The 27254-nt window shown below is 32.2% G+C and overlaps 1 protein-coding gene across 1 annotated transcript; it reads right to left on the minus strand.

Moving 5' to 3' along the window:
• LOC140434295 (small subunit processome component 20 homolog) lies at positions 1-26766 on the minus strand. Its single transcript, XM_072522449.1, has 19 exons — positions 26621-26766; positions 25843-26129; positions 24753-25086; positions 22332-23537; positions 21333-21614; positions 18641-18954; positions 17883-18050; positions 17342-17617; positions 16211-16578; positions 12877-14960; positions 12230-12420; positions 8986-9241; positions 7945-8550; positions 6175-6345; positions 4624-5016; positions 4229-4411; positions 2778-3305; positions 1464-1700; positions 1-434 (listed from the first exon to the last, which is right to left on the minus strand). The coding sequence occupies exons 1-19, from the start codon at positions 26663-26665 to the stop codon at positions 99-101; spliced, it is 8265 nt and encodes a 2754-aa protein (XP_072378550.1). The 5' UTR covers positions 26666-26766; the 3' UTR covers positions 1-98.
• Between the last annotated feature and the right edge of the window lie 488 nt (positions 26767-27254).

A 27254-nucleotide genomic window follows, 5' to 3' on the forward strand; every position in this document is an offset into this window, starting at 1 on the left:
TAAAAAGAAACATACACTCGGTTTTATTCAAAGATATTTTTTACAATACTTTGTAAAATTAAATTACAAAACTAAATCGATTTATCACAGATAATAATTTAAAAAATTTCGGAACTTTCTAAATCAATCGTAGTTTTCCGCCGCTTAAAATTCCTCTTTGTTCCTTTCAACGATTCTATCTTCCTTTTCTTGGCGTCTTTCTTCTTCTCGTGTCTTTTGATTTTCTTTTTGGCGAAACTCTCTGGATCAGTCACAGCCAGCTGCGTTCTCGACCGTTTTCTTTCTGCTCTCTTAATAGATAGATATTGCTGTTGTTTCGTTATAGTCTCAGTATACTTTTCGACACCGACTTTTGCTTTTATTAGATTTGATACTTCTTTGGATAGATGCCTCAAGGGAGCATTTTTCTCTTCTGTGGTAGCTAATTCTCGTACCTAAAAAGAATACAATATGATTCAATTATTAATACATACAAATATGTTTACTGGGTAACACTGCAACTAACTGTCTATATTTGTGGCCTTTATTTTAAATATTCATCATCATGTTTTGGATGTGTTCTATATGAATAGAATAGAATAGAAATATGCTTTATTGTCACTGAAAATTGTACAATTTTATGGACAAAGCTTACAAAATGTCAAGAATGAATTCGAGACCTTCTTTTAATTGGGGAGATAGGAAAAAGGATCTTGTTGTGGCAAAATAGTTGATATTAATGTAAGTATTCCTTTAGAGTTTCAGGGTTTGGAAGAGAAAATGTTTGAGCTGTGTTCGTTTTATTTCGAAGATCGTTTATTATGGGCCAAGTTTCTCTTGAAACATTTTTAGAGCTTCCCAGACGATACGAATGTAGTAAAAGACGTATAGTGATGTCAAATAAATGCCAGACATAGATGGCGCCACAGTCATGCACGAAGTGAATAGCAAATTATACATTAAAATTCAGAGATTTTGATTTTCTGTTAAAAGTTACAGACGAATTTGTTGGTTTTTTTGTGAAATTTGTAAGACAGGTTAAAAATTAATTCCATGTAGCAGTTTTTTTTTCTAAAAAAATTCATACATCTGTTATTTCATAGATAACAAATTTACAAGGACACAAGTTTATATAGACGTCCGTAAGGGACACATCTACGTATTTTATATTATTAAATCATTCATAATTTCCAGGTATAATAAATATTTTGTTATTATATATAATATATTTACTGTCACTCAGAAAACAAGTTTTTTTTAAATAAGATTTTAATGTCTTTCAATAGATAATACTTGTAAAAATCTTTGTTACAGACATTCAAAGCTTTTTTACCCCACATTGTCCACCATCAACATTTCCCCGATAAGAAACTTATTAAATTTTTCTGATAGACCAGTTGATAACCGTTATTTTTGTTTGAAGAAACGATTGTCTAAATAAAACATATATACTCTAAAGAACATTAGAAAAATTTTAAACTTACCAATGGTGCTACTAAATGATGTAGTATAGGCAAAATATTTTCAATTTCTACAGCTGCAGCAACTCCGGCTATCCATTTAAACACTTCAGTCCTCAATGTTGTACTCACGGCATTCTCCACTATTTCCGTATTGACTATTTTGCGCATACGTTTTGTCAACCACAACAGATTTGGTTTACTCTCTGACACTGGAAGGTTTTGCAACAATTTGGCTATGAAGACGAGATTTTTGACAACCTATAGAAGAAATAACATTTTTTATATTTTAAGCAATTGACTAATAATTATAATAAACTAAGTGAGATTTTGTATTATCATAAATAATTAACGTGACTCTTTAAGTTCAATATATCTCCCTACGTTTCTTTCTTTCTTTCTCTCTCTCTCTCTCTCTCTCCTCTCTCTCTCTCTCCTCTCTCTCTCTCTCTCTCTCTCTCTCTCTGAATCTCGAAATTTTGGCATGTTAGGATGGCTTTGAGGCCGCTGTGGTTTGTGGCTTATTCGCATAGATTTACGTCTAAAAAAAGCCCACAAGAAAGAGTCTAATCGGGTCAAATCGCACGATATAGATGGCCAGTTCACATCAACTTCATGTAAGATGACCATGCCGTCAAATCGCTGGTGCAGAATACCCACATGTGACATGAGCTGTGTGGCACATAGCGCCGTCCTGTTGAAACCATATATCGTTGGTGTCCATATCATCCACTTTAGGAAAAAAAGTTGGTAATCATCGACCTATAGCTCTCCGACGCTGACGGATGACAGCGCAAGTCCAAAATCGAGACCAAAGATTGACTTTTTCGAGATGCATTGGACGCTCTTGGATCTCATTTGGAATGGTATCGTTCCAAATTTGAATATTTGTTTCTTGACGTACCTATTGATTCGCTAATGAATGGTTTTCATTCGATATATACTTTGTCCGTGAGTGACGTCTGTTTATTTTACTTTAAGTAAAATATTTTAAGTATAGTTTAACAAACCACGCGTGTATATTAACAGGGGTTTAATTAGGTCATTAATCATCGGAAAAATTGCAAAATTTCTATAAAGTAAAGATAGTTTGTGTAAAGATAGTTTGTGTTTGGTTATAAACGACCATTTTGAAAAAATTCTCGGACGTTACACAAATTTTCATTATTATCTACTTATTAAATGAACTATAGTTTCTTTTTGTGTGATATTTCGAGGTTATTAGCTTTATCTAAAATAAAAATGTCAAGCAACAAATGTCGTTGTTTAAAAGTAGCTCTAAAATACCGCCTCAAAACATTTTATAGCTTACTCTAATTAGTCGTCTTTATAGCTTACCTGTTCAGCCAGATCACTTTTAACATTCTTTGGCTGGAGTTGATCACACAGATCCAAAGTCAAAGACTTAACAGCGTTTGTAGGGTCGCTGCACAAATACCCGCTTTCATCTGACGTGTCCGACATCAACAACTCTCTTATATGGTCAATATCCAAATGCGCCAAAACATAACCTAAAAATTGCGCCGATCCTAAACGCACCCAATCGTGAGGGTACGCCAACAAAGTTTGAATGTGTACAGTCAAATTTTCAATTAGATTTGTATCCTTGAACAAAGATGGACAGTTTGCGGACAGTTTTAAAAGCAGCTGAAGTACTTGGAAGAGATGGTGATCTTTTGAACGTTGTTGTTCTTCTGTAAACGTTTCTTCTTTTTTATTTATCCTTACTAGTCTTCCGGGAGTATTGTCGATGCCAAACTGTTTTAGTAATAATGATGTGACACTTGACAGTCTTGTTTCAAAGCTGGATTTTTCTATGGTAACAAATATACCACAGATTTGTGCGGCAAGTCTCCTGTGGTTAACCTAAAAATTATTAGTAGTTAAAAAAATCAAATAAAATTTACAAAGGTGGCTTCAAAGTCTCAGTTTTGACATCTGGCATTCACTGTATAACGTCAGTCAAAATTTCAAGCAAAAATATTCTGATTTTACTAGTAAAAGAAATGAAAAACTTTTATGTTTTTTTTTAATTGAAAAAGGCGAATATCATTAAATTCTTAAGTGTTTTTGTACAAAAGGGTTTAACACTCTATTAACTGGGTAACAGATGTGTTACCTGGCCGACCATCTGATTGACTTGCCCTAGACTCGGGCTAGTTTTTAAAGTTAACAACGGAGATAAGTTGAGATTAACAAAACTAAAATAAAATGCGTTAAAATCATTAGTAAATATTATTTGGTCCCCATCTAATTTAGCCCTGAGCCTACTAGAATTTTGATGAAACTTAAACTAATCACTCGAAAAGTTTAAGGATATTTTTAACACAGTTCATTTTTACAATAGTTATTAATATCTATTAAAAAGTTTCCTCAATTCTTACAGTTTTACAGTTTTCTATGCAACAAATTAGTAAATTATCATTCATAAATCGCGATTTTAAAGCTTTAAAGGTGTTTTATCAGACAGTTACCTGAAACATCGTTTAAAATACATTACTATTTACTGGTAGACGAACGTACTTAGAAGGGTGCATTTTTGTCCTCAAATTGTTAATAATTTAAAAAATCCACCCAACCCACTGTAGGAAACATACCGGTTTTAGTTATTGAAGTCCATAAACCTCAAAAAAACTTATCAGATACCTTGCAGAGCCCCAACAGGGAACTTTTTGCTTTATCTTTCTGTACTTGAATGTGTTATTGTTTATAATTAAGATAATACCTCATCTTATTGCATAAAGTTCAAAATAGCCTTTGGCATTAATGAATAAAATAATAAAACTTACATTTTTATCCTTGAGCCACGTGGTTACAATTTCGAACAACGGATCTCGATCTGATTTTAGCAGCTTTCTTAACATGGCAGATATACATTCGGCTACTCTCTTTCTACACTCAGGTTCTTCATCATTGATTAGCCTAGCTCCTAAAGTTACAAGTAATGTCGCACTGTGTGACTTGAGTACTTCCTAAAATATTATAAAAAGGAAATAAAACAGACTACAAAAAATTAAAAATAGGTTTAAACGTAAAGTACAGTGAACTTACGACCTGTATGTTCAAATTAGGTAGTTAATTTATTGTAATATTCTTTTAAAATAGAAAAAAATATATTTCTTAAATAAATACCATCATCTAATACTACTTTATTTATTGTTTACTGAATAAATTTAAAACTCACCAAAGGAAAACTATTAATCAAAGTCATAATCATCTCAATCGCAGATTCTCTTCCAAATCTGAGCTCATATCCTAACTGGGAGATATAAAAACCCAAATGCTTCTCCAAAGTATTTCCCAACGGATAATCCATAAGATATTGATGAAAAACAGCTCTGGACTGAGCTCTAACGTGGTCCATTTCTGAAACTATACTGAGCTCTGCTACCTTTTGCATAACATCACTTAATTCAGGAGCATCTATTTTCCTGGACAAAATGGCTTTTAGTAAATTAAAAGCTGTGGCTTGCCTTTCGTAATCGTGTATGTCTTGTTCCACGTACAAAAGCAAGATTTTAAGTTGGTTAGTGTCTATGCTGTGGTACTTAACTTCTCTGACTAGGACAGCCATGGCCTGTAACAGTAAGATAAAATTTGTTACAGCCTGCTTTATAAGTTTTAATTTACTTTTATTTAAAAATTGCTCAGTTGACGATGTACCTTTTCTTTAGTCATTAATATATAAAAAAAGAATTGACACAGGGTGCAATCTAACCAGTTAGTAAATAACCCGAGCCAGTCGCTATCGATATAATGTTTAACCTGTTATGTGTTCACAAGAATGTAAAATAGAAATTGATGGCATCAGGATTGAACAAGTAATGGAAATAAAATACCTGGGAATTATACTGTCTAAATATGGAGACCTGGACAAAGAAGTGAGAGATCAAGTATAAAAAGCAAATAGACTGGCAGGATGCCTTATAAAACTATATGGCGAAACAGACACATTAACACTGATATGAAGTCAAGAATTTATAAGCCAGTGTAAGACCAATAATGGCATATGCCTCAGAAAGAAGACCCGACACAGTCACAACGCAAAGGCTACTGGAAACGGCAGAGATGAGAGTACTGAGAAGAATTACATATAGGAAATACACTGAGAGATCGAAAGAAAAGTGAACACATTAAAAGAAAATGTAAACATACAGTGTATAAATGAATGGACACAAAATAGAAAAAAAGAATGGATTAACCACATAAACAGAATGGAGGGGACCCGTGTCGTCAAAATAGTAAGAGATAAGTCACCAATCGGCAAAAGAAATATCGGACGACCGCGCAAAAGATGGAATTACAACCTTTCATAGAGGTATTAATCCGCCAATGAACAAGCAGAATTGCTTATAAAGAGGAAGAAGAAGAAGAAGTGTTCACAAGAAGAAAAAGTGTGCCCACTATCTAAAAGATTACATTGGCAAGTTTCACAAGGATTAGATGATTATCCAAGGTAAGTCGAAAGTAAGAATTTAGATTTCTTTTTTGTTTTGGCCCATTGCTACACAAAATTGTTTATTGAATTAAAGCACTAAACACTTGAAATTCTAACTATTTGCAAGGAAATATATAGATAATATATTATCTGAGGGAGAATATAATCCATTGAAATTTTGATTTAACGCATTTGCGAAGAGATTTATTGTCTAGTTGATGACCTATCTATTCGGTGAAGAGCATGTTGTTAAGTCTGCAAATAGGCTTTGGTACATAAAAAATATTTTTAACTTACCTTAAAAGCAGCCACAACCAAATCGAAATTATCTCCTTTACTGAGTCCGGCAGAAGCATATTTATGTAAAATTGCAAAGATCTCCTTCACGATAGACTTGATATGGAGCTTCAACGAAGGTAAATCATATTTCATCACCCATATCAAAGACTGCAATGTCAGACTGCTCAACTGTAATAAGGGATTAAAAATGTAAGTATTTTTAGTTTATATAATATATATATATATATATATATATATATATATATATATATATATATATATATATATATATATATGGGTTGAGGAAGTCCTTACTCTCTAGTCATTGGCAATGACTTAAGGGGCTAACATACCACATGTCTTACATCATCCTTTCTTTTATATATTTTCTTTATTTCAACAGTATCTATTAGTTTTCATCATTCTATAACATACGATGTACGAATTGTATTACAAAAAAACTATTTTCTTTCAATACCTGTCGACATGTAACAGGTAATATGTCTGAAATTATCTCTACAATTTGTTTTTAAATTTTAACGATGATATTTGGTCCCATGACAAGGATGCTTTTGATTTCTTTTTACGACCATGTTACAGCTGTAGATCCTATAAATCGTCAATAGATATCGTCATAAACAAACCAATCCCAAGGTTTCTTTTACTCTATTTACCGAAACCCATACATGCAAACCGTTATTTACATGCTAACTGTTATCATTCACCTTCACAAATTAATTCAGCTATTAATACCCTTGTTTTCGATTATGCAAGTAGATCTGTAAAACTTAGTTCTGTAAAATAAGCTCTTATCCAAAAGGATTACCACAAAAATCGTTTTAACACAATCATCCAAGACATATATCTTCCTTTCAAAAGAATTGGACATTAAACACACCAAATATTTTCTTCCTTTATCAAATAAGTGACAAAATCAATAAAATTACTCTGTCAAACAGAATATATTCTAAATTAAAACAATATTTACCCACCAAAAACTTGTCCGATATATCAAATGCAGACTTTCTACAATTTTATATAGAACAAACCTACCGAATAATTTAAACCAGATCCAATTTCTGCTCTATTCAAGCTCCCTTTCTATACTGGTCACAAAACTAAGTTCTAAAATTCCAGGACTATAGCTCCCACACGTTGCTATAAATCAAGCATTATCCGAGATGCTGTTGAGACCGAAAAACATACTAATTGTCTCAATAAAACAGACGACAGAATCCGGTTAATGTTTAATACAATTTCATTCCACTACATAGTACTTATATTAGTAATATTTTGTTGAAAAAAACATTATGAGTGATTGGAAATAATTAAAAAACTTCTTGGTGTTTTGATTTTGATTTTATATGGGTCAAACTAACCGAATAATTCAAAACAGACCCAATTTCTGCTCTATTTCCCTTTTCTATACAGGTTACAAAACTGAGTAGTAAGATTCCCTGACTATAACTCTCACCCGTTTCTATAAATCAAACATTGTCCGAGAAGCTGTTGAGACTGAAAAACATCCTAATTGTTTCAATAAAACAGACGACAGAATCTGTTTAATGTTTATCTCAATTCCAGGTTTCCACTGCATAGCGTATTGGTAATATTTTGTTGAAAAAACATTACAAGTAGTTGGAAATATTAAAAATATTCACTCTGTTGTCTTAAATCGAAAAATAAAAATATTAGGGATACAAGAATCTAGAATGACACATTTCATAGAAAAATGTATGCACAAAAAAAAACAGTTTTACATGACATAAAAGACATAACTGAACTCACCTTGATATGTTTAGACTTCAAACAATTCTTAAAAACATTTATAAATGGATCAATAAACATCTTGTAACTTTCATCACGAACTTTTTCTCTTTTCAGCATTACAAAGCATAATCTCAATCCAAACTCGACCAGGATATGAGCGTTGGTTTTAATCGAGGTTTTAACATTTTGTAACCTATACAAATCCCTGTTTCCAGCTATCTTTTGGATTATAAAGCAGTCTTCTCTCTCCCTCCTCATTTTCTCGACTTCTTTCTCCGTCTTCTTTGCCGGTCCTTTAGGGATCAATTGTGGGATACTTTTAGAAGACGTGCCGTAAGCAAACTTCAATAAGGATTCTATAGGTACAAAAGTATTGTCAACCAAACCTAACGCGATGTATCTTAGAGCTTCCTGCGCTTTGTGAGCTGTTTTGAAAGAATGAGATTTTTCCAGAACTTTCTTAATTGGTAGCATCAGGTCAAGAAGGCAGGATTCGGTGATGAATTGGGCTAAAATTTGCAACGTGTCGTACGATTTTGAGTGACGAGCTTCCGCTACTTTCACAGCTATCTTGGCCACTTCCTTTTCTTCTGATAACGTACCAAAAATGTCAGTAGTACAAAACTGAAAATAATAAAAAATAAATAATTGAAATATCTTACAAGGAATAACGAACAAAACGCAGGATGTGATCAAATTTTTTAAAGTTATTAAGTCATATTTATATTTTTCTTTAAAAATTATTAAATTATAAATATATAAATATATATATATATATATATATATATATATATATATATATATATATATATATATATATATATGTATATATATATATATATATATATATATATATATATATATATAATATTGTGTACAATGTTACAAGGTATATCGGTTGTATATATATTTCTTGGAGTTCTAACTGTGTATATACCCCAAATTTTTAAACAAGAAGCTTCATTTTACCAGGCTACTTTTATCATCTACTGTACAATACTGTCTTCTACAATACTAGTAGAACTACTGGACAATTCTTCAAAGGATATATATACTTACATCTAACACTGTCAACAATATTTGGTCCAAATCCGACGGCTTGTAGTACTCTTTCAAACAACTAAGAACTCCATGAATGGTGAAAACTAAAACGTGAACTTGAAATCCTTTTCCTAACAAAGGTGTCATTTCGCCTATGAGCAATGAAAGGTATTTTGGTCCTAGAGTAATCATAATCTTCTGAAGGGTTTCTTTTGCCACCTTTCTTACGCTTTCGAGGTGCGATTTCAAAAATGTACATGCTTTCATAAATACCCTAGAAATAAATGAAAATTTGCATTAAAATTGCATAATGTCAACTGTACATAATGTCAATAATGTAATTCATCAGGCTGGGAGACTCACTTCGATGTAATTAGTTTCGTGGGTATTTGGTTCCAGTAACACACCAACCGTCAAACGTCGTAGTGCAAAATCCTTGGTGGATCTGCAGCTTTGAGAGGATTATGAGAATTTGGGGTAAATCAAATCAACCAATGGATGAGTAGTACGATGATTGGTTGGATCTAATCTGAGATCGGTTGGATTGAAAGCATAATAAAGGAAAGCTTTTATACAAAAAAGTTTAAAAAGGGAGTTTTAATCTTTCTATTGACCATTACCTCACAACTATTGCCTTGCCAATATTACCAATTATTTAATGTTTTGAGATGATTGTTGACTTGAAACAGTTACTCATTTACCCGTGATTCCTTCTTCAAGAAATGCATTTAGTTAATAGGACAGATTATTGAAGAGGTGATAACGTAAACTTCATTATCAACATTTTCTTCTTCTTCTTCTTCCTCTTTATAAGCAATTCTGCTTGTTCATTGGCGGATTAATACCTCTATGGAAGGTTGTCACTCCATCTTTTGCGCGGTCGTCTGATATTTCTTCTAACGATTGGTGACTTATCTCTTGCTATTTTGACGATATGGGTCTCCTCCATTCTGCTTATGTGGTTATTCCATTCTTTTTTTCTATTTTGTGTCCATTCATTTATACAATGTACGTTACAACGTTTATTACGACATTATCAACATTTTGTAGATCAAAATAAGTAGCTGGCCAAATACTAAACCACTTTTGATATGAATTGGTTCACATCAGTACTAATCGTAGTTTACCAGTAAAGATGCATTTTCTAGTTTTCTCAGTAGCATCAGTTTTTTTATATACGTTGGTGTTTTGACTGTACTGGTTCCCGGACGAACACACAGATAAATCAATCGCTGAACGCTAAAGGATCCAATCTGTTTTTAATCAAATATAATCGGTTAAATTGTTCTATACCAGTTACTGTCTGTGCAAAAAAGAAAAAGTCTTTGGCTCTCTATGAAATTAAAATAAGAAAATAAAATTGTGAACAGAAAAACTGATGAAAGAAAAAATATTTCATAGAACGGTCGTCATAGATAAGACATTTAAGTAAAATTTTACCTTTGACTCTTATATCACGCCAACTAATACCCACAAGTTGGAGTGAGTTACTTTGTCGACACTTTTGGCGCCTTTTTGGATTACTTTGACGCTCTTTCGCCAATTTTCATGCTTTTTCTACACTTTTTTCGTACTTTTAATGCGTTGGTCGCATATTTTTACATGTTTTTGATACTTTTTTTACGCGTTTGGAGCGGTTTAGAAGCTTTTTTAAATATATTTGTCGCTGTTTCGGCACTTTTGCCACTTTTTCGATGCTGTCGGTTCTTTCTGGCGCTTTCGCGAAGCTTGAAATGCTGCATATTTTAGTTGACACGTTATTAACTTTACGTGGACATGTTGCTGACATGTAGCTAACTTCTCAGTTATCACAAATGTGTCAAAAGTGTTAGAGAAGGGTCGGAAAAAAAGTCTCATCAAAAAGCGTCGAAAAATTATCGAAATATCATCGAAAAAACCTTCTTCTACTTCTTGGGAGGTATTGAACCGGGCGGGTTGTTTTCTAGGGCAATTTTTGTGAGTCTATTCTCATCCATTCGTCTTACATGATTGTATCACATCCTCTTACGCTGCCTTCCCTATCTTACAATATTTTGAATTTTGCACTGCTCTCTGACGTTTGTATTACTCACCCTGTCTCTTCTTGTTTTGCCCACTATTGTTCTTAGGGTTTTCATTTTGGAAAAAAACGTGAAAAGTGTTAATTCCATCCTACGGGCGTGGCATTTGACGCGTGTGAGCGTGGTCTAAGAGTTGAAAATTAAAGCTCTAGTTAGTCGCTTTTTATATGTTTTTGCCACTTTTTCGACACCGTCGGCTCTTTTTTGCGCTTTCTCGATTCTTGAAATGCTGCGTATTTTAGTTGACACGTGAATAACTTTTTGTTGATATGTTGCTGGCATGTTGCTAACTTCTCAACTATCACAAATGTGTCAAAAGGGTTACAGAAGAAGAAAAATCATCGAAAAACCCATTAAAAGTGTTGACCCGATCCTATGGGCATGGTTTTTTATCTATGTGAGCATGATATAAGGGTCAAAAATTAAAGCTATTCCTTCATAAGGCGGAGAGGAGCTATTACGACATAAGGGTGATTATGCTGTTTGCCTTCATGGCATACGAATCAGTCTTTCTTCCAAGAATAAGATATTTCAAGGATTTCTCCCAATAGATGATTCACATAAATAAAAGCCCGAAAAAAAAAACAAAATAACTGCGAATAATATGAAAAGTATACAAATAAGAAGATGGTCGAGCAAATTACAGCAATTTAAAGGGAGTGTTGGAAACCAACTATAAATTTGTATTATTTTAAATTAAATTACCGCCATCCCTGAAACTGGTCATATGTTCAAATAGCTTATTTTGTCGAAGACCACCCTCCTTGACATTCAGATTCTGACTGAAGCTTCCGCTTGCTCACAATAACATCCTAATAGTTCATTTAGGTTAACAGAGACAGTAGCAGCAATGGTTACCAAAATAACAAACGAAGAAATTGCTCAAGCAATTCAAAAAATAAAGAAAGGAAAAGCAGTTGGACCAGATGATATTCCTGGGAAGTATGGAAAGCATTAGGAGAGACAGTGACAATGTACAACAATGTACAAACTACCGGGTCATAAAACTACTTAATCACACCATGTTATTGAAATAGTTTAAATAAAAAACAAAGACAACAAGGTGATCCGTTATCGACAGACACTACTAATCAATACGGAACTACGTATAGTCAAAAACACTGACGCAATTAGATAAATGTCAAATATGCGATTAACCTAAAAAAAATATTTAAAGTAGATAAATTTGTTAGAGTCCTTACCCTGGCAAATTCTGTTCCAAAATGCTTTCTGGTAACTTTTGCAATAGCTTAACCAGTGCTAAAGAAATCGGAACACGTAACAGATCTTCCTCTTCTCTCTCGAATCCCAACTTCTTTCTATTTACTTTATGCGAACTTTCATGATGCGTCATTTCTGCAAGAGATTTGTGCAATTTTGGAATCAGGACCAGCTAAAAGTAATTAAATGATTAATTGGAAATTTTATTATGTCACTACAATTTGAATTTAACAATTGTGCATATATTTACTGCGCTTACTATATACTATATATGTTTACAATAGACTAAATGTTTACAATAAACTAACCTATAACAAACGTAATAGGTTAGACATCGACGTAAACGTTATAAGTTTTGTTAATCCCTGCCATTTAGCATTTCATTCTAGTTAAGCTCTTTAAAAACTGCAAATTAGTCAACATGGTAATTTGGTTGTTAGGAGGAAACCAAACCTAACATAACCTAAAAAAACTTGAACACGCTCGGATAATGTTTAAATTAGTAAACTTGGAACTTATTCCTGGATTATCAGTGAAATATATGTTCAGTATTGACAACTATTCAATAAAAAAGTTAATGCCACGAAATCTATAAAAATATATAAAAATATTTTGCAAACAGTCTTACCTCAAAAGTTCGAACAATCCTAGTAGCTGTCGATTTACATAAAATAGTAATTTTCTCCATTATTTTCAATTTCTCTTCAATGGCACCTTCCTCTACTTCATCTTCAACTTCATCTTCACTTTCAAGGAATTCATCAACATCTTTTTCCTCGTCCTCCTCTTGGTTATTATCACGATCTTCCACAACTTCTTCGTTACTATCCTCCGACTCTTTAATACCATCAGTTTCCATTTCAGTTTCTTCAGTTTTAGACGTTTCGAGATCATTTTCACTCTTGTTAATAGTATCAATCTGTTTATTTATATGTGTCCCATTAAGGACAAGATTTTTATTGTTTTTTCGCTTTTTAAAGACTTTATTTTTATCTTCTTGTACTGGTGGTTTATCATAATGTGCGTGACGAAGATCAAAATGAAAAGCATCCAAAATAACAACAATTAATCTTACAAGTTGTTTCTGGTACTCCAATTTTCCACTTAACTTCAACAAATAAAACTTTAATACTCCTTCATATTGATGCCAAGGTAGAATCCTGCAAACCACACCGACAGCTTCAATTGCAGCATCAATAACGCTATTTTTGCTTACGTATTTTTCTTTATATAAATAATGAGAAGCCAAGGGCAAAATAAATTGAGTAAGAGTTCTTGGATTGGGTGATTCGGTTTGCTCTTTGGTAATCTGGCAGAACTTTAGCAACGCTCTAGCATGTCTGTGTAGTTGAAGATGGATTAAGTTTTCAAAGAAATCAACTTCAGGATCAGCTTTGTTGGCATATTTATTCAAATCCCTAAGGATAAAATGCGCATCAGGACACTCTCTAGCTAGATGACCCAACAAAGATATATACTCATGTCGGACTTCATCCTTGACACTTTTAAAACCAGTTCGTATGAGATTAAATAAAGTTTGGTTCAAAATCAAATCAGATTGTCTAGGATAATTTTGAGTTAAATGCACAGCTACCTTTTTTAGAGTATGTGAGCTATTCTCCCTTGCTGATAGATCACTTTCGTGAGATATAAAATAACAGCAGTTATATATTATTATAATTCCCAACGGTGCATCTATTTTTCCCTCTGACAGATATTGCTGTACTTTTTTAAAGGCATTGTGGCGCCTTTCAAAGTCTGGTTGATCCACCCATTTTTTATCAAAAGCGTTCAGTTCACCTACTAACTCCGATATCAATTTTAAACCATCAGACTTTTTGAACATAGCGTTCACTATTTGGACTAACAATTTTCTACTAGAAGGATATGACACTTCGAAGAACAAGGGCGACACTTGTTTCAAATGTATCTCTGGTTTTGCAACGTTCTGCATCAGATTTAATATTGTAGTAATGTACTTTAAAACTACTTCTTCGGGTAAAGACTTGGCACATTTTTTAAGAACAACCGGCAAAAGGAGATCCAATATTTTATCGCTGAGTAAAGGATCCCAAACTAACTCGGAAATCCTGGATAATATGAACAATTCCTTCTGGTTCAGATTTTTAGATTTGGTCAAGAGTTTCTTTTCTATTTTTGAGAGAATAATAGAAACATGTGGAAGCAGAATCATACTACCATAGTTCAAGTTATCTACGATGCCGACTTTATCTAAAATATCTTGTTCAATCGTGACTACATCGTTTACTTGCAGAGCATTTTTAATGTCGTCTTCGTCTGGTTGCAAACTAAGAAGTTTTTCCAACATCTCTTCTATCACATTAACAACACTAATGTGACTTTTTTCGTTAACCAACAACTTCAAAACATGCGGTAAAATATACTGATTCGGATCTACGTTTCTATACTTTACCAACAAACAGAAATATCTGGGATTTGATCCCCATTGAACTATTAATTTTAGTAGAGCTGTCGGACTGTGTATACCTTCAATGTTCAATTTGTCTAAATATGGCCAAACAAAGACTGCAAAGAGGGCGTCAATTTGTCGTGTTGTAAAAGGATATTGATCGAAATGGTCGAAGAATTTTTCTATTATTTTGATACACGATACTCTTAGGTTTCTTATTATTGCGAGATAGCCAGCGTGTACTTCGGAAATGTGGTCAAATGCAAACTTCAAGTGACTCCCTGTAATAAACAGATAAAATTACTAACATTTACAACCATATAAACAAAAACGAAAATGCAACAAACAGGCTAATATCACAATGACACTTTACAAAGTCTATAAAAAGAAACATAACCTTAAATTAAAGATTTTCATTAAAACTTGATAAAAGATGAATACAAATAACTTATTTTCTATTTTCTATTATATTACACTTTATTACACACTACTTTAAAGAATATGTGAGTAAAAACAATTGAAGTTCCTAGAATTGTATCGAAATATTACTCAAAACAACTTTCTGGACATTTATTTAGTCACAAAATACAAATTTTATCTATTAAAAATGATATTTCTGCAAAAATATAGCAAAGTCAAAATAATAGTTTGGTCAATTACATCACTCCTTGTTATTAAAATGTTTATGTATAACAAAAACTATGTTTTCCATTTTCATACAAACAAAAATCATTACCAGATCTCTTGTTTGTTTTCCTTCATAACATCGATTTTGCCCCTCCTGTTGACAAACCGTCTGGTGCCTTGATAAGTTCAAAAAACCATTTAAAAATGCAATGAGTTGTCTGATTGTCAAACTTTAAGGATTGAATGAGATCATCATTCTGACAGTTGACAGTCTTGCAACAGACGCATAAACACTCCCACAATACTCTTCTTGGAAGCAGCCTCTTACTACTGATCGAGCTTTCTTCAAATCATTTTCTTTCGTTTTGAAAACCCACGTTGCTTTTGGCTATTGCCTTTTTGTCTATCGAAGAAAAGTTCCAAAACAAAGAAATTAAGTTTTTCTACCAGAAAGTAAAGACGAAAGAAAAAGGTTACCATAGCAAGAGTACGTATATGAGATCAAACGAAGGAATACTGATAATTTAGACTGATGATGTAATGTCTGAGTGGAAAAGTTTCTACGTTGTGCTGTTAAATAAACATAACGAAGAGGAAGAAGCCAGACAAACAATATTAAAATGCGAAGATACCCATGACAGATCAACTGAACAAGAAATATTGTAATGTAACTTTTTGCCTTAGGTCTACTAGGCCTGTTGTGTACTGTAAATAAAATAATGTGAGGTTATGTGTTCATAGCAAAAAGCTGTCTTTCGTTATGAGTAGAACATTAGGTCGACACCTCAACGTCACTCTAGAAAACTAATACACTACCACCTTCTTATTTTTATTGTAGGGAAAGTTTTTGTATCAATGACTTTTTGAGTATGATCATTATGTAAATAGAGTAAATATGACTTACCAATAACGAGGATGACCTTTAAGAGATACGTCAAAATTTCATCGCCCATTAGACCTCCACATTGCTCGTGAATAACTCCCAACAAATTGATGGTACTCAATAATCTTTTAGGCGGTAAAAATGTTTCTAAATTGCAATCTTTGTAAACTCTGTTTACCATATCGAACGGATCATCGACGAGGAACTTATTATATACTCTAAGAACTTTTTGCAAGAATCCCAATAGTTCTTTTTCTTGGCACCCGGCTAGGAATCTGAAAACTGTACTTCTTCTCATTTGGCTCGACGATTTACCACCCGTTCTTAAGCCTGTTTTAATGTTCATTTTTCCGAAAACTATTTGCATCACTATTGGAATCAAGCCGTCTCTGTTAAAAGAAAAACGGGATTTTTAAAATAAATTTATTGTTATTAGTATAAGTGATGGATTCGACCGTTACTTGATGGAGGTTCATTTTATATAACAATAAAACGCTGAAAACTTTGTTTTCAAAACTTCCACAAAATTTATTATAATATCTTATCACTACAGCTGTTTCGACAGAGTGCCTTTCTCAAGTGATCTATTTTTGGTATGTGTTTACATTTTATAGTCTTTAACTGAATAGATTGAGGAGGGGAGAACTGTTTGTCTCAAGTTGAGACATTCAGAATTATCTCTGTATTTTTAATTTGTTAATTTCCATAGATTCTAATAAATATAGCTTAATACCTTTAATTTGGATGTGAAGAATTTGAAATTCGTCATTAAAAGAATGAATATGATCTAGAAGGTGAAGTGCGTATATTATTGAAAGCCCTTTTATGTTCTGTTATACTTTTGTTAAAAGTTCTACCGGTTTAACCGATGTAAGTTTTTGGGCAATAACCACATTTAAGTTTGTATACACCACTGTGTATGTGCTTTCTATTTTGGATCTTGTTGTTTTTAATATATTTGCCTAAGTTGTTGTTAGGCACTCTGCCGAAACAGCTGTAGTGTTAAGATATTATAATAAATTTTGTGGAAGTTTTGAAAACAAAGTTTTCAGTGTTTTATTGTTATGTTATTAGTATTTTATACAGGGTTGGTCACCAAAAACATTCGCTTTTATTCTTATGGTTCTATATAGATATTAAATATTTACTTACCGATGTTCAGAAAGCACCAAATTGCTGTCTTTATCTACCCTAAATGTAGTCATTTCGTTTTTGAAATTCTTATCATCGACCATATTATACAGACTTTCTTTATACGGAGATAAATATTTGTGTTTGTAGGTAAAAATACAATCGAGGGCGGCTTTTTGAATTCCAGAATCTTTGTTTTGAAGCAAATCGAAGTAGAGCTTAGCAAGTTCCGGTTCCCTGTACATCGACAAAGGGCTTTTGAATTGTGCAAAAACGTTCAATGTTTGCAATAAGGTTCTAAAATGAGAAAAAAAATCATTATTTGGTTTTAATTCGCAAGAAACACTTTATCTATGTATTGCATTAGATTAGACAATTTTATCTTATATAAAAAAGTATACACTAAGTAATAATTTTTAAATTTCTTTAAACACATTACAACCGGAGAAGATTAGGAAACGTGGCACGGTCGTGGTCACGCATAAATGAATATTAATGAATAACAAGTACTAAAATTTTATGGAAAACTTATATTTACACAAATAATAAATAATATACTTACTTTATCAATATTTTGCCATTTTTACGATTGCCTTTGTTGGTTCGGCGTTCTTCGGAATCTTCTGTATCGTCCTTATCAGCACAACTTTCATCTAGAGTATCTGTCTGAACATTTTGTTTAATGCTTTGAGAAGGTACTGAGTCTGAACTGGCTACCATATACTCTGTACTAAAAATGAATCGTATGTAACAAAGGCACAATATTTCAATCAATTCTACTATTATTTTTATAGCAAAAACGAAACACAGGTCACTAACCTAAAAAATGTACCAAACCTCGAATATATTTCACTGTACGTCCATAAAAAGAAAGAGATAGAGCAAGCAAGGAGCAAAAGCGAGCAAATTATAAAATTTCGGCGCGAGTGTCCTGTGGGCATGTTGAGTTCAAAAATTAGTCATTTAAGCAACGAATACTCAACCAGTTTGTATTGCTCTAACAATGGTCTAAATCGACTCGCACAACTAACTAATATTTTTAGTACTGAGATCAGTCCTGAAATTAGCTTAATGGTAAGCGGACCTAAGATGAAGACCTGCGCTTCTTTCTGAATTGGCAATAATTTATGAGTTATGCCAATCAATTGCTAATTTTATTCACAACCACATATTTTATTTTTTCGTTTATTATTTTAATTAATTAACCAGCTAATTTCAATACGTCCTACTTTAAACAATTATTATATTGGCAACATATTAATGAAATATATCCGCGGAAAAGTAGGTTTTACTTACTTAAGTAAACATACTTATACTTACGATACAAACGTCAAAAGTAATTGTGATACATCCCTAGTTTTTGCTTCAGCAACATTAGCAAAGGATACCAAAGCCTTCCACATTAGAAGTCTGTAATTGTTAAAATCTGGTTTTGATTTAAATGTTTGTATTTCCTGGTAGAAATCCCCTAAAGTAGTACAAGAACTCTGAAGTAGATCCACAAAAGGTTCTGGAGGGGCCGATATCAACTGAGGAGCAAGTTTTAATTCTTCTCCAAAGATCTCCCAGAAGGTATTTATTTCCATTCCGTTGGCGTACGATGTAATAATTTTTATGACTGGTTCCCAAAGAAGCTAGAATAATTCAAAATATATAATGAATAATAAAGAGGTTCTGATCCTGTTTTTTTTTTGTCGCTGAAACGTCAAAACAAATGTAAAATGTAATTCTCGTTACAATCAATTGTGGTTTTAATTTTTTAATTTAATTGATAATGTGAACAAAATATGATTTTACTATTTGTTTATTTTACACAAATTTATTTTGTTTATTTTCTATTGTTATGACAAACAATTAACACCAGATGAAATAAAGGCATAATTAAGGATTTTTAGTAAAAGCTCAATATTAGTTATGTCCTTGCTAGAGTCTCCTTTCGGTCGTAACATAGTGTTGTGTTTTAGGTATGTCGAGAATGATTGCCTGCAATGTAAAACAAATCTGACAGCTGCCAGGATCGTATCAGCCAAATATGCACTTGTTATTAAAAAGTAGTATTTCGTAAAAACTTGTGTTTTACTTACTTTCCTATAAACTATTGCAGATTGATTTATTTAAAAATAAATAATATTTTACCGTTTAAGATACATAAAAGCCGGGAAGAAATATCTGTCTTTCAAAGTGTTGACTAGAATGGACACGTCTACAAGTTTCCAATTTGCCAGTGATATACTGTTTTTTAGGGGAGTGTGTATAAAAGCGGAAAGACAAAATTTTGGTTTTTACTGAATTTTGATGAATAAATTAAATAGATGTATCAGAATATAGTTTTTTTACAAAGGAAAGACGATGTGCATTTGGTTAATAAAAGAATAATATACTGTGGAGCCTACTATACTCTATTAAGAGATCTAAAAAGCATCATATAAATTTTTTAATTATTTGATAATGAATTTGGACATCTAATTAGCTGGTAGATCTTGCACTGATAACTTGTTTATACTCCAACAATTAATAGAAAAAAGAATAGCGGTTGGTACTGAAGTACACCTAGCCTTCATCGACCTAGAAAAGGCGTATGATACAGTTCCAAGACTCAAATTGGAATAAGTAATTAAACAATAACTTAAATTTAATACTTAAATATACAAAAACTTGGCATTAGTCCATACCTTTTAGGAATAATCACAGAAGTATACATAATAGGGATACTACTTCTAAAAATCGGAAATTGACTATCAGAGCCAATAAAAGTAACTAAAGGACTAACACAAGGATGCAGTATGTCACCCTTACTGTTTAATTTATATACTGACACAGCGCTCCAAAATTCAAAAAAACACCGCCAGGGAATGGGAATCCCCATAGGAAATGACTTACTGTTCTCCCTGGACTTTGCGGATGACCAAGTCGTCCTAGCTCAAAATTCTTATAATCTAGAATTGATGATAAAGCGTCTATACAGAGAATATGTAAAATGGGGGTCACAAGTCAGCATAAAGAAAACAGAATATTGTCAATTCAGATGCATGGTTTGAAGTGTTGATAGACGAGGACGTGGAAATCAAACAAGTGGAAAAATTTAAATATTTAGGTGCACTCATTGATAAGAACGGCTTGGGAGAAACCGAACTTAAACACCGAATTAATCAGGGACGTAAAATTGTAGGATGTCTGAACTCCTTATGGTGGGATCGCAACATTTTCAAAAGGAACAAATAAAGAATAGGGCAAACCATGGTTAAATCAGTTCTTTGTTATGGCTCTGAAGTATGGACAATTAATGCAGACCTGAAGAGAAAATTGTTGGCAGTTGAAATGGATTATTTGAGAAGAAGTGCTAGAATATCAAGGCTGGAAAGGAAGACCAACGAATCTATAAGAAATAACATGAATGCTACAGAAACGGTCATTGACAGAATAGAAAGAAGAGGTTTAAAATAGTTTGGACACCTATTGAGAATGCTTGACGAACGTTGGTCCCAAAAACTTCACAGATGGAGGCCCCCTGGAAGAACAACAAGAGGTAGACCTCGACGCTCATGGAATGAAGGAATTAGAAGAGCGATGGAATCTAGAGGTGTGGAGGAGGAACATGCCTTGGACCGGGGGATTGGCGGAGGAGAACGGGAATACGGCCATAGCCGTCTCCAAAATGTATTGTATTTACAAATTGGATCCTGTAATGTATGTAGAATGAATTTGAACATTTTCCTCATAGAAATCCTAAAAGATGTAATATCTCTTCTATTAAAAACTATATTTTTTTTTACCTTTTACACGAGTTATTAAATTTTCAATAATTTTGTTCAAGCGGGATACATCCATACTCATCTTATCGCTGTATGCGCAAAAAATAAATAAAATTATACAATGAGACAGTCATCGATTCACTATGTAGGCATTAATTCAACTATTATTACCTAAACTCAGGAGCGTAGCTAATCTCGAAGCTCGTCATAACACTACGTTTTTACCCTTCCAAGAAAGCGATATATAAAAATAAATTTACCTGAAAATTTATAAATAACGTTCCACAGAGATACCGAAGTGGTATTGTAGAAAACGCAGTCTGCTTGCACATCAGCATTTGAGGTTTATCGAAAGTTAACCTCTCTAAACTTTGCAATTGATCTCTGTAGGTGTGCACATGAGCTTCTATCGATTCCACTTTGTACATAAGACTGAACACTTTCCATTCTTCCGTGTGTGCCTCCGGATCTGTACTATGTTTTAATTTGAAATCTGGTAAATGCTCGAAAGCGGTGTATACATGTGCAGTCAAAAGTCGCACCTAAAAAATATGTACTATTCAGTACAAATAATATGTACATTTCAATTATGATATATATATATATATATATATATATATATATATATATATATATATATATATATATATATATATATATATATATATAATCTCTATTAGAAGCGAAAATATCATTATTCACTTAATTAAAACCTTATTACAAGCTATCGGCACTTAAAACACTACAAATACTGAAAACTTAGCTAAAATAGTGTAAAATTTTTGCGACATCTCTGATTAGGAGATTAGGTGCGTTCTTTACTTAGACCGAGAGGGTGCGCAACTCCAGGGCACTTCTTTTACATGAGGGCTATCTACAGGAGTGGCATTGGCACGGTCACCCACAGAAACAGCGTTAGCCAGAGACCGAAAATGGACTAAATGAATTATAATAGTGCAAGAGAAATAAAAATTAAATCAAATCAGATATTAAATTTTTTTGTCATATACGCGATTTGTCAAAAAATATGAATTTTATGTAGAAGTTAATGATATCCACAATTCATAATTTTTGGCAAACCGCGTAGATGACTGAAAAAATTTAATATTTGATGATTGTATTTTAGGTTTTAGAACATGCAAAACTTTTTATAAAGAATATTACTTTTTTTCATACAACTAAAAATAAAAAGTTTCCCATATGGTGCCTTAATTGGACTCACTTTATTTGTTTGAGAATACCAAAAAAACTTTACTTACCTCGTGAAATGGAGAATTAAAATTATTTTTCAAACCCTGATTTATCTTCAAGAGCAAACTCATAGAAAGACAATCGGGATCTTCTCTTTCTAAATAAGTAACCACTAAATCAAGACTCTGTAAACTACTTATGTATTCCAGCTTTCCGGCAAGGGTCAACAAGTGTTCAAAAATGTGGTCCTCGAAGAGTTGAAACAGTCTTTTATGGTCAATATGTAGATGAATCAAACATTCCAAGGTAATATTTATCAAAAACAGGGACTTTTTTATATCTGATTTAGGAAGATCAGTAATACTCTTTAGAAGCACTTTGATAATTTCTTCCAAAAGCGAAAAAATGTCTTCGTTTATTTTAGTGACAACATGAGGCAAACACACTAAACTACAATAATAGTCATCGACATTCCCAGTTAGTAATACTTTACTACTTTCCTTAATCTTATTGACCAGAATTTCCGCAACAGATCCATTAGATTCTTTAAAATCCAAGTTATATTTCACATGGTTGAGTAAATTTATACCGTTTACACAAGATGGAGACTTATGCATCAATATTTTTACCAAAAGATGAAGGGACTCCACGTCTAAAGCGTTTTTAACGCAGTAACGTAGAAAATTCGGTAAAATTAGAGCTTCAAAAGAAGAAGAGGCTTTGATATTGTCAACAAAAGATAAAAATACTTTTTTGTGCGACGTTGATAGTAATTTTCTGGTTAGAATAGAAGCCTGTTCTTGAGATAGCTTCAAATTGTTCGATATGAGAAGTAAAATACTGATTTGGCAAATTAATAGTACAGTTTCTTCAGACTGATTAAATGCGTTGAGTAGTTCCAATAGAATATCAACCAATAAGGCAGGTTTCTGTACAAACTTTGCACTTTTATACTCAACTGTGTGCCCTATCAACTTCAATACATAGTTTGTATCATTAATAACAGCATCGTTTTGGTTAGCACTGTATTTCTCAATTAATGTTTTCAGGGTGGTTATGTATGTTGACCAAACTAAGTCTCCTTTTTGCGGTTTTATATTATTTACTAAATTAGCGATAACATTTTCTAACACTTCGAAGAGTATGATCTGGGATGAACCTTCAGATGTTAGTGAATCAATCAGAAACGGGAAAATAGTCTCTGCGCAGCTATGAAATTGGCCATCAACGCCACAAATGACTTGAAATAACAACTTCCCACATCCTGGGACTCCCTAAAAATAATACACATTAACTTTATTATCATTTTGATATTATAAATAAAAATTTTAAAAATAGTTTTTTTCTCTTAAAAGATTGCAGAAAATATTGATTTATATTCAGGCATTGTCTTGTTCGGATTGTGGTGGTTGTTAATACCACGGGAGGTGTTTAGTAGAGCGCCCTGACATAGAGTGCAGAAGTGGGATTCAGATGGAGAATAAAAGGAAAGTTTGTATTCTCGGAATCCGTTCTAATTTCTACTGTTTTACGAATTTTTCTGGAATAGAAGTCAGTTTTTGCAATGAATACAGTTTTTCAAACAATATAATGACCGTTATAATGGAAATATTTTGTCACTGCAGGCTGGGAGGAAAGACATGATCTAATGCATCTTTGGTGCTCTTGGATTCGTGTTTTGATGGACTGACTAGTTTCGCCAATGTATGTATAGCCATCGGATAAGGAGAGAGAATATACACAAGCAGAAAGAAAACACTTGTGGATCTCTAAGAGCAGGCTAAATTCTATAATTTTCCTGAGTGATCAGATCTTGATTATGTATATCACAGAGCAAATATGTGGAAGGAAGATTGTAGAAAAAGTAGGATCTAAGTTTGAATCATGTGGATTTGTAAGGAGAATATAGATGTCAGTTGTAATCTTTTAGATTGTGCACTTAACTGTTCGAGCCAAGGGCCACTTATGCTGGGAAAGTTCGTTTTTGAGATTGTCTGGTTATAAAATAAAAAGGAACCAAAACAAGAAAGAGTTAATGAAAGTAATCATTTGGAAGAGACAATGGTGTAATTAAGATTGTAATAATAACTTATGAGCTGGTTTTCTGAACACCAAATGATCCAATCAACCATTTGGCCAATGAGTGACCAACAAAAGTGGGAAAGGACTGATAATTTTCTACTTCAGTTTAAGAGTAAATTTAAAAGTACAATAATTTCAGTTTAAGGGAAGGGCTCCAAGGCTTCCATGAACATATTAATGAGAGAGAAAAGAAGAGAATTCAATGGGATTCCAGATACTCCAGATATAAAAATTGAAAATCAAAGAAAAACATGTAGAAGAGAGTCATTTATTTGCAAGAGAAGCCAAGACGACAGACTTATTGTCATAGGCAAGATTTCCATTGGATGACTTTATTATTTTCAAAATGTATTATTTGAACAACAGATCAATTATTTTCTACAAATTCTACATAATGTAATACTTACATCAGGTTGACTTTTAACAGTCTTCAAGAGAATATTCAAAAATGTTTTCTTATCCTTCACCTTCCTGGCGACAAAAGCAAAACTTTCTGCAGCAAAATTATTTATATATTCTGGTTTGCTATCAGATAGCAAAGGAAGAAGTGCATTAAACACTGAATTTATATCTTTTACTAAGGATCTCCAAAGAAATTTGAACAAGTATGCCAAACATGTGAATATCCATTCAAGTTGTTCTGTGTTTTTTGTGTTCATTAGTTTAATGAGGGTTTCTAAAACTTCTGGAAAGTATTGATGAAACTCTTTCTGGAGATCTCTGGCTAACGCTACAATTAACCTTAAATCAAAGATTATACATAATTATTATAATTATTAACATTTAAATAGATTAAAAATAGCTACTGATTTATTGTTAGGGATGTTACAGGCACAGTGAAAACCTAAAGTTTGACTTTATTTCACTACTCAGTTAATTTTGTTTATTTATAGATAATGCAGCTATTCTACCAAACCATAACATTTGTGTATCCTGTGAAACTGTTACAAGAAGGAAGTTGTGAATTAGTTAACTTCACTAATTCTAGTATAATATCCTATACCTATAAAAAACTTAACAATTCAACCTGTACAACTTTTCCAGCAACTTAACAATATAGCCTATGCAATCACAGTCAAACAAAATAAAGATAAATATACCTTAAACATGCAATGCACATCCTAGATTATAGACAGAAACATGCATTACATGCAATGTTTATACATATGTTTATACATACTGTTTCTTCACATAAAATTAAACTCTAGAAATGAACCAGAAGAGATCTATGAAATGAAGAGCAAGTAAAAAATCAAAACACTATTCCCTACTGATTAGCTGATCGAAAACTATACATATTAAAAAAAAGGATCTGGGCTAGCTTTATTACAGGCTATAAAAATTCATAATTTACAAAAAGACCTATATAATTCTTAATGGCCACTTCAAGTAAATAATTCAGAGAAACAATTCACTTAAAAAAGGTGAGTTAACTCCGAGACAGCTATATACTATTGGAATCGTCATAAATGGCACATTTGAATATATGGTACTTACTCTAAAAGTGGTTGCAAATACAAGGGATCTCCTTCTTTAACATACTTTAACACAGTTTGGATTAGATGATCTTTGACCAACAATAGTTGTGGAAGGGTAATATAATCATAGGAACGTATATCTCGTTGAAATTTTTCATATCCTTGACTTAAATTCATAACAGTCCATTTTGTAATGGTTTGTTGAAAAAACGTTTCATTTTCTTCATCTTGTGAATTATATTCATGGGGGACTTTATGGAAAATATCAATGTCAATATTAGATATTCTTTCAGAAAATGGTAAGAACTAAAAAAAAATAGAAATTAAACATTTTGTTCATGTATATATATAAATATGAGTTGGTAAAAATTTATGGTATACAATTTACTCCCAAATAATTGATTTTATTCAATATTCCAATGTTGTCTAAAAAAAAGGAGTAATACATATTGACATAATGACAATTTCTACTTCATATGCCTATTCCTGGTACTTGTCTGAACTTGAATGATTAAAATGAATAAGTAAACATTAAATATTTTACTCTCCCTAATTTGCTAAGAGTTTAAATATATGTTTACCAATTATAACAAAACCTTAATCTTTCTTTGGGTTTAAAAATGAATGAAGATGGTCTAAATTAAAAACATTCTTAAAGATATTGCTTAAATACATTTTTATTATAACTTTTAGATTTGTAGGTTATACATGTATCAAATATTTATTTACTTATTTAAAGTAAAACTTGTATATAAATTCAAAATAATATAACAAATACAACTTAATATTAATCGTACCTTAAACGTATTGGAATCCTTATGCCGAACAGATTTATTCTTCATTTTGATTTGTTTTATTTAATAACTTCAAGATTTAACATTTCCCAAACACATGGGATTGCGTTTATGCAGTGCACGTGGTAAGTGACATTAATTTGACATCCATCCGTCAAATATGAAAACTGATATAAAAATAAAAGCCTATTTTTAAATATTTAAAATGTAATGGAAGATATAAACGTTTTTATTTATATAAAGTTAAAATGTTTTTATAATCTACTCTTGAAGTAGGTATTAAAGGTATATTAGATAAATTATATTTCCAGTTTAAAACATTTTTTACATTTGGCAACAGCTAGTGAAGAAAATTCCAAAGAGAATCCATAGGCGCGGCACATACGGAATTATCATTTTCTTCTTTATATTGATAAAAATATTACATTTACATTGAACCCTTAGGAGAGACAAATTTATTTTTGTATGCATTTTATTGAAACTGTAATATATAAGAAATATTTTGGCGCAAAGAAAAGAATTTTTGTTTTGTAGATTTTATCGAACCTTTTAATTTGATGACACGAATTTGGAGTATCTATGTGTATGTAGATACTGGCAAGAATAATCGATTTATTATCAAGCCACTTAATAACGC

The sequence above is a fragment of the Diabrotica undecimpunctata genome, chromosome 2, assembly GCF_040954645.1.
Source record: "Diabrotica undecimpunctata isolate CICGRU chromosome 2, icDiaUnde3, whole genome shotgun sequence".
In the NCBI taxonomy this organism is placed as follows: domain Eukaryota; kingdom Metazoa; phylum Arthropoda; class Insecta; order Coleoptera; family Chrysomelidae; genus Diabrotica; species Diabrotica undecimpunctata.